The sequence below is a fragment of the Delphinapterus leucas genome, chromosome 21, assembly GCF_059928025.1.
Source record: "Delphinapterus leucas isolate spDelLeu-1000000601 "Yukka" chromosome 21, BTC_Dleu_Yukka2, whole genome shotgun sequence".
NCBI classification, from domain to species: domain Eukaryota; kingdom Metazoa; phylum Chordata; class Mammalia; order Artiodactyla; family Monodontidae; genus Delphinapterus; species Delphinapterus leucas.
Window position 1 is genome coordinate 34526788 of NC_143149.1, and position 15814 is coordinate 34542601.

The following is a 15814-nucleotide window of genomic DNA, read 5'->3' on the forward strand; positions in this document are numbered from 1 at the left end:
CATATTCACTTACAATTGGAGTATCTTTCATAAACTTACAAGTTCTGGAATAAATCACTGAGACTAGATGCACTAGAAATTATAATTATCTCTTAGCTTCCGTATTGCCAATTAACATTGTGTCAGTGTACTTTATATTGACTAAAGTGATTGCTCCTGCTGCCTCTGCCCTGAAGGCTATAGCTAAATTAACTGATTGTTAAAGTCACATTCCTATCCGTAAAATAGGAACTGTCTTTATTCCTTTGACTATATGTAGACCATTTATTCACTGTCTGTATCACTGTCGGCCTTGACTAGAGAATGAAAGGTATAGAAGTGGATTGTTTGTATTAGAACCTTCTTCAAATCTAAGAAGACATTGACATTACTAAGTGAAACAAGGACTACGGATTTGTGTACTCAATTGGCTGTTGATAAGGATATTTGAGAGTTAGCTGCTGAGTTTTATAAATACATTCAAGAATTTGTTTTATATGTATTTAGAATATTGGAATACATACACTTTTAAGCATTTAGTAGCATCTACTTAGAGATAGTCCACTTAGAGAAATCACCTACTCAGAGGCATAGTTTGGAAGATAAGCTATCTTTAATTCATGAATTCACTAGTGGGACAAGCTTTTTTGTACATTTAGTATAAATTAATAAGATTTTTCTGCATCTGCAGCTGCTATTGTCTACTTTACTTGGATTGAGAATTGCAGGGAGAGAATAAGGAGAACTAATCCTAAGGTTTGGAAGTAAGAAGCTTAACTCTTAGTGCTTTTTCTTTTCCTTTGTAAAGTAAGAAGAGAAAGTGATGTTTCCATATAAGTGTGAAATGACCTTGCTGGTTTGGATAACGTTTTTCCCCTAAATATTAATTTTTAAATCTTCAGTGATTATTTCAGTATTTCACTTTTGTCTGATCCATAGCATCCTGGACCAGTCAACCTAAATGTTGCCTTTAAAGAATGGCAAGAAAAAGGATAACTATTTCTGTCTATATATTTTTAGCCAGAGAACTAATACCCAAAGAGTAAACATTGGAAGATGCAAATCTTGGTTTTCTTTAACTTTTGCTTCTTTCCTAATTCACTTTCTTAACAGAAAATAAAAAAGTAACAGTATTAATTTATTTTCATTTCTATATCTTATAGAAAATTGAGAAACTTTAAATAAAAAAGATAAAAATTATAATTTTACTATCAAGAGATAATAATCTCTTAATATTATACATCATTCTAGATGTATTATATTTAAATAGAATCATACTGCATATAATGTGTTTTTCATGTAATACTTTATTGTAAAATATCTTTCCATTTCAACATGTATACTTGGACCACATTTTTAATGACTTCAGCATAACAGAATTGTGTTTTAGGTGGGTTGTACTTACTCATTCCCCATTGTAAGCAGTCTTTCTTTAGATATCCTTGTGTTTTGGGTAGCTCCTTATTTCATTAGTATAAAGCCCTAGAAGTAGGTTTGCTGTGTCAAAGGACACTGTTTCAAAGTTTTAGATATATACTATCAAATTGTCCTCCAGAGGTAGGAATAATTTCCTTCATCACCAGTAGAGTCCAAATCTGTGCATTGAGATCCTTTTAATAACTTTTTCTTTATCTATTTTGTGTTGCCCCAAATGAATATGATTAATTTTGCCTAGCCACCGTATTGCGTTTTCATAGGTTCTTAATTAAGCATAGGTATGCTATTTTAATGATACTGAGGAGTCCAACAGGAAATAGTGAATTAATGCTTTCTGTCCTTGTCTCTTTTGTTAGATGGAGTCCATTGCCTCACCTGTGCAATGATGCTTCTTAACACAGATCTCCATGGCCATGTAAGTAGGTGTGTGAAGAGCTGTCTTACAGAGCTCCAAAATATTTTGGGCTTATCTTTGCTTTTGTGTTTATCCTCTGCCTCCCTTTACCTCATTCTCTACATGGCAGGTAGGTAAACATAAACCTTTGGAAAAAGAAATAACTTATTCTACATGCTAGCACTGAACATAATTTTAAGTGAATTCCGTATGCCTACACGTCTGGAGTTGTTCTAGCTGTAATGTGTGTTCTGTATCTTCTTTCTCCACTAGGTGGCAGAGACAGAGCTTTTACTTATGTTTTTTGTTTTTGTTTTGTTTTTTGGTTAGCTACTAGGGTTGATATAGAATAGTGGAAAGAGGATATAAGTTAGATCTGAAAGTGTCAACTATGTTTTCACTAAATATAGTAGTATTAAAACTCAGACTTCTTTACACTCCTCAACTTACCTGGTCTCTTGCTAGTTGAAATATGAAGGTAATCTACTGTCTCATCTTCTCTTTAAAGTATAGGAGGAACTTATAGAATTTAGAATTATATGTAAACTTTCACCTTTCATAGAAGTGGAATTTTAGCATTTACTTGAACTGTTCATATTAGAGAAAATGTTTTAGTTAAATATAGATCAACATGTACTTAGCACAAAAATTATTTCATAGTCCCAGGTCCATTTATTTTGAAGAGAAAATCATGTTTCTTATAATTAAAGAGTCTAGATCATCCCTTGATTTGATATATGATTTATCTTACAATTAAGAAACCACATTAAAAGAACTAAAACTTAGATATTGGTCCTAATTTGTTCTACTATTCCAAAAGGTCACACCTTATTTTAAACATGGTGCTCCTCTTTAAGAGAGGCAAAATGGAGCTGTATGGGGTCATTAAGATGGACTGGGGGGGGGGAAGAACGGTTCTACTGTCAAGAAAGTGAAGGAGAAGATACAGTGATAGAATCATAATTTCAACGTCGTCTTCACAAATCTCACAATACTCAACTAGGAAATTCCTTCTGCAGTTTGCAGGAGGTGAATTTAGAACACGTTAGTGACTTGTAGGCATATGTAACTTGTGTCCTGAGATTATATAGACTGAAAATGTAGATGTTCTCAGGGGACATTTGTGGATAATATGTCTTGTGGAAATGAAGGTACTGGGATTCCCACAGTGTGAGCCTTGAAATGAGTGTTAGAGTCTAATATTCATTCAACTTGATATGGGGATGACCGATCAGTGTACTGTCCTAACCTCTGTTTTCCTGTTAACAGTGAAGCACGTTTTCATTGCTTTCTTCTCTGTTCATCTTGTGATAACAGCTGCAAGTCTGTCCCTTTCTTTCCCTCCCACTCAATTTCTTAACCAACTATCAACTGAAGGAAACACTTTTGATTATGCTTGTCCACATATAAACATTAATCCAAGCCAGTGCGTCCCAGCACGAGGAATCTTCTTCACATTGGATATCTTGAGGTCCCATCCACATATGATAGTTGTGCATTTACTCTCTTTTGACTGAGAAAATGTGTAATAATGAAAAAGAGAATCCAGTAATAGTTCGATTCTTATTTAAAGGTTGGGGATGTCACAGAACGTCTATGGAAGTTGCTAGATTTGTGGGGATTTATTTCTATTACAAGCTGGATTGCTTTTTAAAAAGCTAATATTGCTTTAATAATACTTTCAAATAAGCATGTGTCTTATTAATCACAATAATTTGAAGTATAACAGTAAATAAAGGTGTGAGGTTTGTTATTTATTCAGATAACTCTGCATGCTTGATGTCCAGACAAGCCATGGGCACCCCAGGGCCTCTTGTACACAGGTTCAGAACCACAGATCTTGGGTTTGCTTTTGTCTTCCACATTTGAGGAATTGAAAGGAGATTAAATGATGCGTCGCACTTCTTTTTGGCAACTAGGATATAAGAGACAGTTTATATAAATGAACAGTTTAATATTATCTTGATTTATGCCAATCGTACATAATAACAACTGGCTATAGTGGCAGAATTACATATGAGGGAGAAAATTGTGAATGCAAGTAAATCCCTCTGTATCGCCTTCAAAATCATGTTTTTATTGATTATTAGTTCTCAGGTTTGTTTTTAAAAATGTGTGCTACATACTTCGGATTGTCTGTTGTTTAAGTTTTGTATATTAGACTTTTTTATTCTTATATACAATGCATGCTGTTACAAGTCTGTTGAAAGTATACTAGCTATCATAAAAACTAACTGTGTGAAAATGTGTTTCTCTTCTTTTCCTCCTCTGGATTCATTTTAAAAATAAATTTTCCTTCTAGGTGGTAAGTTTTTAATTCATAATTCTGGATATAACTTCCCTTGCACTATGATTGCCTGAATTATGTTACAGTGTCTGACTTATTGAAAGTGAATCATTCATGAAGAGTATACAGTGAATTATTTCTAGCATCTTCCCCTTTTCACCTTCTCCTTATGCTGTGCTGCCTAGGTCATCCCCTCTCATTACTTAGTCCAAAGCCAGAGTAATCCTCTTGGGAAATGAACCAATAAACCACTTCCCTTTTCTTCCCTACCATTGTGTCATAATAGCAGTACAACAGCATGACCTTTCTAAGAAGTGCTGAGACAAGCTCATCCCTTCCTCATGCTTTCAGTGGGGGAGGTATAACCTGGGAGGTTCACTTCTTATAGCTGTTCTTTGTGAATCTTCCTGTGCTTAGGAATGATGTGTTGAAAATGCACTGGAATGGGCCTTTGTTCTTCCTGCTAATCTTAGTAATAGAATGGTAGAAGGTATACTAATATAGTGAGTCTAATACAGTGTCATATGTTGGAATGTCTTTCTAGCTTCCTTTTTTCTAATTTATTCTGTCGTTAAAGAAACACTTGTAGGGCTTCCTACAGTGGTGGTGCAGTGGTTGAGAGTCCGCCTGCTGATGCAGGGGACACGGGTTCGTGCCCCTGTCTGGGAAGATCCCACATGCCGCGCAGTGGCTGGGCCCGTGAGCCATGGCCGCTGAGCCTGCGTGTCCGGAGCCTGTGCTCCGCAACGGGAGAGGCCACAACAGTGAGAGGCCCGCGTACCGAAAAAAAAAAAAAAAAAAAAAAAAAAGAAACACTTGTAGCATGTACACTCCATTCCAAGTTCCCTGCCATCTGGGTAAGGATCAGAGGCCATATCTCACTCTGGTAGTGCTGGTGAGGCTAACCTCCCTTAGTCAGGTTAACTGCAGAGGTGGTGGTAGGTAACTAAGGTGCTGTGGTGGAAAAGCACTGGGGGTCTCTTAATTCCACACCCTTCACTAAGTGGGCTCAGATGTTTTAGTCATTTCACTGGAGCTAAGAATGGTGATTCCCTTCTGAACTTACTTTAAAAAATACGAATGATTTATCATTAGTTATCATTATTTTAGCAATAGTATGGACTTGCTTTTACTTTTCTGCAAGTGGTTTACTCAGATTAAATAAGTATTTTATAATTGTGGTCACATTTGCTAAGTAATCTCTTATTTTTAAAATGCCTCTTCATATCTGAAATCTATATGTAAGTTAGACTTTTGCACATACAGATCAATATCTATCAAAACAAACTCTAAGGTTTATTTTTCTCTTGCTATGTTGGAACTAAGGTGTATTGAATATTGTAACTATCAACAAGGAAAGAGTTGAAACTTTTTTTTAAAACCTTGTATTTTATTGGAAAGGCATGAATAAAATGATTTATCATTTTAGAATAAACTCAAACCTGTTCCTTTTCTGGACTTACCTTCAGATGTGCTCTGCTAACTAAAAGTAGCTCTCTTGTACTTCAGTCCTAGTCGAGCTTCAGCCTCCTGAATCTGAGGCTGAGGCTGAAGACAGGTAGCAGGGCCAAGACAGTAGTCAGGAGCTTCTTACCAGGACTGGATCCTGAGATGGGAGGAAGTTTTAGAAATAGAACTGAGTTGCAGCAGAGACTGGGGTGGATAGGGGCACAGTAGTTGGCCAGTGTCACAGCTAAAAGTTGGAAGAGATCCACAAGATGGTGCTGCCCAGGTCAGGCCATGGTCAGAGGCAGTAGCCAGGGCATTATTTTAAGTCAAGATTTTGTGACAGAATCTACCCTTTAACACTGAGACCTGGGATTTTGAGCAGCAGTTTTATCTGAGGTGTGTCTCCGCTTTCTAGCATTGACAGAGCCAGCCCACCCTGTGCATGGGGTGTAGTGTGTAGGGTGTGGTTTCTCTGGAGTGGTGGCTTCCTGTCTCGGGCTGGGCATCCTGCAGATGCTCTGTCCTTGGGATACTTGGCATGCATCATCTTCAGTAGTCTGGCTTTGTTGTATGAGGCCGGACCTTACTGGCTCTTTTTGGTGTTGGGTTATAGGTTGGATAAGGGGTAAAACCAAGGCAAGTATACCATACTGGTAGGGGAAAGAAAGAAGTCAAGGAATGAAGTATAGGTTTTGTAACAGAATAATGTTAAGAAGGTGTGTGTAGTGTGTAGTTCAGTTTGAGATAGGTCATAGGAATTCATTATTTTTCAATCTGTAAACTGCATTGATAATTGTGAGTTTCTAATTCGTAGATTGGCTTTCTAGGATGCTAGAATTTTGAATGGTGGGTAAAATATTTGGTTTATTATCAGAAGTGGAAAATGACTGTTGTAAGAATTGTGATTAAAGACTTTTAATGCTTTTACTTTTCATATTGTGCTATCTTATATTTCCACCCTTAAAAGCAGCACAGATCTCCATGAGGTTGCTAGGGATTATTTAATAACTCAGGGATTCTCTGTGGGTTTAATAACTCAGGGACTCTCTGTGGGTTTCTGCGGCCGTCATCATTGTAACTGGCATCGGCTGTGAGTGCGTTTTGCTTCTGCTGTCCCTCCCTCCTGCAGAGCTGTCTTCTCTGTGGACTCCTCTTCGAGTCCATGCTACCCCATTTCCTCAGTGTCCTCTTCCAGAAGAGCCAGCCCTGGCTCTGAATTCTTTTTCTATCTGATTTCCAGCTGTGGGTGGTATTTATTTCCATAAACCTCCTTCTCTTGGAGTCCTCTTTTACACCTCCCTGATGTGGAGTCTTTCTTTCACCTCGTGGGGGCTCCCCAGCCACAGTGACTCCACCAGACTCTCATCACTGTCAAATTGGCAACTGCCGAGATTTTAATAGGAATCCTTATTTAAGCATGTCAGAATTAATCATGCACTGGTGGATTTTCTTGGCTTCCAGGACTCCTCAAAATGAAAGCCTTCCTTTACTTTTTTTCTTTCCTCCATTCCTTTCTCCCTGCCCTTACCCCCTTCTCTTTCTTTTTTCACCATTTTTTTTGGTAGTTTTACTTTTCTTAGAATCAGTTCATACTTATAAAATACAACAAGGATAGCTTTTATCAGTTGAGTCAGTGGGGCTCATTTAGGGGCCTCGGATTATCTCATTGATACATTATTCAGACACTTCATCCCTTCTCTTTCTTACCATTATGAGCTTCTCACATTTGCACTGCTCATTCGTAGATGGTGATAAAGGAAAGCAGATGAAACTCTGTTAAGTCAGGTTTTGCTCTTTCTTCCTGCAAATAGTTTGGGGAGGGAGGGGGAAATGAGGATGAGGAAGGTGACTGAAACCTCTGACCTCTAATCCCATTATTTTCTTTAATGCCTGTCTAGACAATCAAGTTAGAAGTAGAGGTTAGTCTTTGTAATTTGGTAATGAGGGCAGTCTTTTCCTTTATCTTCTCAAATTTTAGAGAAACTACTTTCTATGAAGCAGTGATAGAAGATGCTACTAAATACTTCTCAGTGTTCTCAGGATTCCTTTATACTCTTAAAATATTTTGAGGACCACCAAAAAACTTTTACTTATATCTGATTTACCATATTAGAAACTAAAATGGATAATTTAAACATTTTATTAAATCATTTAAAATAGTATTAATAAGGGCTTCCCTGGTGGCGCAGTGGTTGAGAGTCCGCCTGCTGATGCAGGGGACACAGGTTCGTGCCCCGGTCCGGGAAGATCCCACATGCTGCGCAGCGGCCGGCCCTGTGAGCCATGGCCACTGAGCCTGCGTGTCTGGAGCCTGTGCTCTGCAACGGGAGAGGCCACAACAGTGAGAGGCCCGTGTACCGCAAAAAAAAAAAAAAAAAAAAAAAAAAAATAGTATTAAGAAGCCAATTAAATGAATAACATATTTTTTATGAACAATAATTATACTTAAACAAAATTTAGTGAAAAGAATAGCATTTAAATTTTTTTGCCAATCTCTTTCATATTTGGTTTAATAGTAGACTGCTAGATTCTCTGCTTCTGCATTTTGTCTTTTGCAGTATATCACAAGTCATGTAGCTTCTAGAAAACTCCACTGTAACTTGTGAGAGACTGAAAAACGTTTTTATTATTATTATGAAAATAGGTTTGACCTCATGGACACCCTGAACAGGATCCCTGAACCACACTTTGAGAAGCACTGTGTTGTAACATTATTTTCAGTTGCCATATATCTTTTTCTTCTTTATGCCATTTCTGGCTCCTTTTTCAATGGCAATGTGTTACACAAGTGGTAGGAAAAATCCCAGTAATATTTCAAATATATCTAAAAGTTGAACTTTTAACACTTACATTAGCCTTGTGTTTGGGGTTTATTAAAGAATACTTTGAATATTATAGCTATAGTTTCCTGGCTTGGAAATTTACAAAGGATCCTGCTTTGCCAACTAATCATGTATTCATGTATAATTTAAAAAATGGACACCTGAGGGCAGCAGAACACAATTAAGCTTATTTGATAGAGATGCATACAAAACAAAAGCAAAATAGGAGCTTTTAGCAGAGCTCCAGAAGTAAAGTAATTACCAGATCAGTAGTATGCTTTTTCAGCACTTACTGTAACATGTTGCAGGAGGTGGAGTTGTCATGTGGGAGGGTATGCCTGCTGTGTTTTAATATTTCAAGATTTATGAAGCCAGATTTTACCAATGGATCATGAGAGCTTTTAGTTTCTCTGAAAGCATGTTTTCCACAAAGTTTCCAGACTTTACGCTATTAAAAATGAAAAATGTTAGGATTATTTTGCTAATTCTTCAACCTTTCCATCAGAGTATATGCTGTGGGCTGCTTCCTGGTGAATGTGCAATTGAGATAGCCACCCTATCAGCAGCTTCCCCTTAGGGCTGAGTGTGGGTCAGGTCTTGGCTGGAGCTTGGTAGAAGGTTCCATTCTCCTAGTTGTCAGGGAAGCATGCTCAAAGCAAAGACTTGGTCACACTTATGCTCAGCTTTAGATTATAGTTTGTGTGGTGTCTAAGTGACATTGTTAAGAATGAAACTCTTCTTCTTAACTTTCCTCCTTTGCTGTCAGTTACCACTAAAGTTGGGAGTTGATTATCTGCTGGGGTGGGAAAAAATGCCACAACTTTAACAAAGGGAAAACCTGAAATTAAGGCACAGAATACATCAGGACGCCTAATCTGCTTGCATGCCCACTTGTGGTTTGTCCTCAGTACCAGTGCCGCTCCTTTTCCTTTTCTCATAGACTGGGCCGGCAAAGTGTGACCCACAAGCATGGTCGCGCTGATTTTCCCAACTTTTATTGGAACACGGCCACACACATTTGCAAACTAAAATGACGATGTTCAGTAGTCACAGGGACCTTATGGCCTGTGAAGCCTAAAATATTTCTTATCTGGTCCTTTACAGAAGTTTACAGAACTTGTCTCTTCCAGATTCTTGCCCCTTAGTGTATGAAACCTTCTACTCCCTCTCCCAAACATAGTAGGGTTATGTTGAGGATGATCTTTTTACCTAACGTTCTAAATGTGAAACGTGTCCGAGTTACGTTTTTCAGACATGATAAATTCATCAAAGAATTTCTCTCTAAAAGGAAACAAATGGATAAAAAAAACTCTTTCTTTTGTAAGAAAATATATTTGTTAATGGCAGTATAATGATGTTGGGAGAATAGCCTTAAATTTGTTTGGGAATGTGAACCCCCAGTTTTGGTTTTTTTTTTTAACTTTTTGATTAATGTTTTGTCTCATTAATAATGGTACCTTAATTGGCTAAGTAGTCAAGATTTGGGCCTACCTGGTATTTTGGGATTTCAAATAGAATTCTTTTTGTGGCTTTTCCATTTTATATTTGGTTAAAAATGCCTCCTGATTTTAAAGATAATGATCTACAGATTTATACTTATTGAGCATCTCAGATTTGATTGGAAATGTTGCATTGATTTCAAAGGATAATTTGTGTGCCTCTTAATGCATAAGGAGGCCTTTTCAAATCTCTCTGCTTTATTCATTTAATGGGAAGGAATTCAGAATATAAGAAAGTTCTATGAAAACGCTGCCTTGGCATGCAACTGCCAGCGTTTGTTTCAGAGCAGGCCTACTATTTTCCAAAGTCATGATTCAATTTCAAAAGAAAACAATAGAATAGGAAGAAGAGGATAGAACCATGATACTGTGTCTTTGATACCTATGAATTGTTGAGATACAAAGTCAGTGATTAAAGTTCACTTTGTTCAGTGGACAGTATTTGTTTGAATAACAGTCTTTCAAATTAATTGATACAATTTGGTATAACAAGGAGAAAAAAAAAATCCAGGTCTCATAAGGACTGTTTCTTGATGATAGAGACTTCATTTTATTTATTTTTTATTTTATTTTATTTTATTTTTTGCGGTACGCGGGCCTCTCACTGTTGTGGCCTCTCCCGTTGCGGAGCACAGGCTCCGGACACGCAAGCTCAGCAGCCATGGCTCACGGGCCCAGCCGCTCCGCGGCATGTGGGATCTTCCCGGACCGGGGCATGAACCTGTGTCCCCTACATCAGCAGGCGGACTCTCAACCACTGTGCCACCAGGGAAGCCCCATTTTATTTTTATTCCCTGATAAAAGTGGTATAAAAACATGGGGAGTGTTTAAACACTGATGTCAGTAACACGCAAAATGGACTGACCTGACCCTTTGCTTTTGCTCCTAAACCTTACCTAGAAGAATTACCAGTGAGTCAGAGGAGGACAATAAATGGCAGATTTAAAGAGCCTCAACTAACCAAGTATTCCAGAAGTTGTTGGGCATCTTTGACCTATAGAAAGCCATGTATTTTGGTTATCTTTATTCCCTGCGTTGGTCAGACAAATCAAGGCATATCTTTATTCCCTGCATTGGTCAGACAAATCAAGGCAAATTGTTCCAGTTGATTGCACCCAGAACACTACCTTACTGTGGAGGACCCAAAGTGTTTGAATTATCTTTTCTTGGTCTGACTTTACATACCCATTTCCCCCGCTAATTTCTATTTTCCTAATCGCTGTTTCAAAGTCCATGTGAGTCAAATTGATATCTTTATACTAATGTAGGCAATGTTTAGTTACTGTGAAAGTATACTAAAGGCAGTACCAAACAAGCAACTGAATGAAATAAAACTGAATTTAGAATGAGTGTGATTTTATAAACTAAAATAACACCAGGGACTTTACCATTATTTTTAAATGTTGTAAAACATAACAATTGTTAATTAAATGATGAAAGTTTTATTTACACCTTATAATAGAAATTCCTGGTGTCCTAAAGAAACATTTTTGACTGAGTGATCTTTACACATACTGCTCATGAATCTTCCAAAAGAATTTGGAAAAAACTAGTAGCTTCTCATCCAGTTTAAAGTTGTCATCTAAATATTTTATTGTGTTAAGTAAATAAAACTTATGAAAAGAGATGATTTTTGATGTGGATGTTAATTATTGATATTAAAAATTGTCTTTCATTAGGGTCTAAAGATCACAGGGAGAAATATTTCTAAATGACAGTACTTCTGAAAATCCGTTCCTCCAAAAAACAGTGAGAACACTAGCAAAAAATGACCAAAATAAACATTTTCAGAACTCTGGATATTAACCAGAATGCTTGTAACAATCTAAAGACTTTATTGGAGGAAAAAAATAAAACTCAGCTGAATTTCCATAAGAACAGAAAGCTTTGTGCTGTTTTCACTTATCCTGTTAACCATTCCCCTCTCCCCCGCTCCAGAGTAATCTTGAAAACCAATAGCCTCACAGTCACAGTAGCTTTGAAAACCGAAAGCCTAGCATCCACTGGAATGGGCAATTTGGAGCTCTCCTCAAAGCCCCATTCCCAGGGAATTGTCATTACGTGTATGTGACTTGTCTGGCAGTTCCCTGGAAAATCGTCACTTGCATAGCTTGTCTTTCTTTGATCTGACTCTGCACTCACTCACTGAAAGACTTTTCCCCAGAGTATGTGGCAGTTGTTCAACACTGCTGCTGCCTGGGATGGTGGTAAACAAGAGGCTGACAAACAAGAGGCTGACCAAAAAACTCAAAAGGAAAAGCTGGGAAATAAGATACATAAAGGGGGCTTTGGTAAGCTCTGAATATTTGGGAATCTGTGTCTACATGCCCAGGAAAAACTTGAGAAGACCCTAAGTTCTCACTTCTTCTTGACTTTGAGATTTTGCACAAGCAGAAAGTGAAGCCTCAAACCAGATTTGTGAACGACCTCCTGGAGCCTCAGCACATGCAGAACCCCACGGCACAGGCTGACTACTTCCTGATTCAGAGTGTTTAGGGAACCTCTGTCCAGTAGTAGGTTGACTGCTGAGCTAACTGAGCAGAGACTTCAGTGGCCACACACAGCAAAGAATATAGACTTTATAGAATTAGTTCAGGAGAAGCAAGTAAACAGTGACATCAAAAGCTGGGGAGGGGAAGGAACCTGATTTACAGAGTGGCTGTATTATGTTATTTAAGATTTCTAGTTTTCAACAAATAATTTTGAGACAAAGAAATAGGAAAGTATGGCCCATACATAGTATGAATAGCAGTCAATAGAAACTGCCTCTAGGAGAAGCCAGGTATTGGACATGAAAGATTAGAAAAATGGATTAAAAGCATCTAACTATGTCTACAAAAGACACACTTTAGATTCAGAGACAAGTAAGTTGAAAGTAAAAGAATGGAAAAAGTACTCCTGGGCTAACAGTAATTGAAAGACAGGTGGACTGGCTCCATTAATATCAATAAAATGTATGTTAAGACCAGAACTGCTAGAGGCAAAGACAGACATTTTATAATGATAAAAGGGTCAGTCCACCAAGAGGATATAACAATTCTAATTCTAAGGTATAGGCACTTCGTAACACAGCCCTGAAATACATGGATAAAAAGCTGACAAGTGGAAGGGAGACTACGTACTCAGCCCCAGAGCACCTACACATATAAAGCAAATACTAACAGAGCTAAAAGGTGAGAGAGTGATTCAGCTGACTCTTGAAACAACGTGGGAGCTGGGGCACCGACCCCTGCGCGCAGCTGAAAGTCTGTGCATAATGTTTAACTTCCCCGAAAGTTAACTACTAATAGCCTACTGTTTGACCTGAAGCCTTACCAATAACGTAAACAGTCAGTTAACACATATTTTGTATGTTGTATGTATTACATACTTTATTCTTACGATAAAGTAAGCTAGAGAAAAGAACATGTTATTAAGAAAATCATAAGGAGAAGAAAATGCATTTACTGTACTGTAAGTTTATGAACTTAGTGGTATCAGTAAATACAGTACAGCAAATATATTTTCTCCTCCTTATGTTAAACTTATAATTATCATTAAGCTTATCACCTGTTTATAAGATGAATCCTCTGTCAGTACCTACATCAATATTGTCTTATGTGGTACAAAATGCTATAGGTGTTACATGTATTAATAATGCCAGACATCAAAATTAAAAGATAATGTGGAAAAGAAATTCATATTTATTTACAGGTGTAATGATTCATGCATTGATAACAAAGAAGCAGCAATAAAATTGCTTCATGGTAGCCTAGCCTGTACACTAATGAATAAATTGTTATAAAATTTTTATGGCATACAGCATTATAGTCATTTATAATATAGTATTAGAAACATTGCTACATTAAAAAAAAAATCACTTCTCTGTGATGATAGGCTGTGAGCCATGTGGTTTGTCTGAGTTTTTTACAAATTGCTGCAAATCTCCAAAAAATTTTCCAGTGTATTTATTGAAAAAAATCCATGTGTAAGTGAACCCATGGAGCTCAAACTCATGTTGTTCAAAGGTCAGCTGTATAATACTACTTGGAGACCCCACTCTCACCAATGGATAGATCATCCAACAGAGAATCAAAAAGGAAATAGTGGATTTGAACAACACTATAGATCAATTTGATCTGACAGACATATATAGAATATTCCATTAAACAACAGCATGATACATATATATTTTTAAACACACATGAAACATTTTCTAGGATCATGTTATGCACAAAGCAAGTCTCAACAAATTGAAGATGATAAAAATTATATCAGGTATCTTTTCAGACCACAAAAGTATGAAACTAGGTATCCATTAATAGGAGGAAAGCTGGAAAATTCACAAACACATGGAAATTAAACAACATACTTCTGAGCAACCAATGGATCAAAGAAGAAATTGAAAAGGAATGAAAAAGTATCTTGAGACAAACAAAAATGGAAACACAACATACCAAAGTGTATGGGATAGAGCAAAAAGCAGTTCTAAGAACAAACTATAGCTATAAGAAAATAGGAATATCTCAAACAATCTAACATTACACCTCAAGTTTGTTCTAAGAACAAACTATAGCTATAAGAAAATAGGAATATCTCAAACAATCTAACATTACACCTCAAGGAACTAGAGGAAGAACAAAGTAAGCCAAAGTTAGCAGAAGGAAATAATAAAGAGTAGAGCTAAGATAAGAGCAGAAATAAATGAAGTGGAAAATAGGAAAACAATAGAAAAGATTAATAATACTAAGAGTTGGCTTTTTGAAACAAAATTCACAAACCTTTAGCTAGACTAACCAAGACAAAAAGAGGACTCAAATAAATAAAATTATAAACAAAAGAGGAGACATTACAACAGATAACACAGAAATACAAAGGATCATAAGAAACTACTGTGAACAATTATATGACAATAAATTGGGCAACCTAGAAGAGAAATAAATTCTTAGAAACATATAACCTATCAAGACTGAATCAAAAATAAATAGAAAACCTGAACAGACCAGTAATGTGTAAGGAGATTGAATCAACATCAAAAACCTCTCAACACAGAGAGGCCTAGCACCAGATGGTTTCACTGGTGAATTCAAATATTTAAAGAATAATTAATGCCAGTCCTTCTCAAACTCTTCCAAAAAATTCAAGAGGAGGAGGGACTGCTTCCAAACTCATTTTACAAGGCCTGCATTACCTTGGTACCCAAACCAGATAAAGACACTACAAGAAAATCACAAGACACTGATGAATATAAATGCAAAAATTCTCAACAAAATACTAGCAGACTGAATTCAGTAGCACATTATAAGGATCATACACCATGATCAAGTGCCTCATCCCTATGAGGCAAAAGTGTTTCAGCATACACAAATCAATAATCATTAATAGACTGAAAGGTTAAAAATCATACAAATCATCTCAATAGATACATAAAAAGCATTTGACAAAATTCATTATCCTTTCATGACAAAAATTCTCAATAAATTGGGTATAGAAATGTACCTCAACATAATAAAGCCCATACATGACAAGCCCACAGCTAACATCATACTCAGTGGTGAAATGTTGAAAGCTTTTCCTCTAAGGTCAGGAACAAAACAAGGGTTTCCATACTCCCCACTCCTATTCAGCTCAGTAATGGAAATCCTAGCCAGAGCAGTCAAGCAAAGAAAAGAAATAAAAAGCATCCAAATTGGAAAGGAAGAAGTAAAATTATTTCTTTTCTTAAATGATATAATCTTAAAGATAGAAAACCCTAAAGACTTCACACACAGAAAAAAAAACTGTTAGAATACAATATACAAAAATCAGTGGGTGTTTCTATACACTAAGGATGAATTCTCTGAAAAAGAAATAAAACAATCCCAGTCACAATGGCATCAAAAACAATAAAATACTTACGCATAAATTTAGCCAAAGAGATGAAAGATCTATACACTTAAAACTAAAAGACATTGAAGAAAGAAATTGA

General features: G+C 36.7%; 1 protein-coding gene across 3 annotated transcripts in view; it reads left to right on the top strand.

Moving 5' to 3' along the window:
• Positions 1 to 15814, top strand: part of PSD3 (pleckstrin and Sec7 domain containing 3) — a 572386-nt gene that overhangs the window by 266288 nt on the left and 290284 nt on the right. For all 3 annotated transcript variants that reach the window (XM_022571390.2, XM_022571392.2, XM_089903828.1), the window contains one exon: positions 1773 to 1831. In XM_022571390.2, the coding sequence (XP_022427098.2) occupies positions 1773 to 1831 (59 nt within the window). The remainder of the gene's footprint in view (positions 1 to 1772; positions 1832 to 15814) is intronic.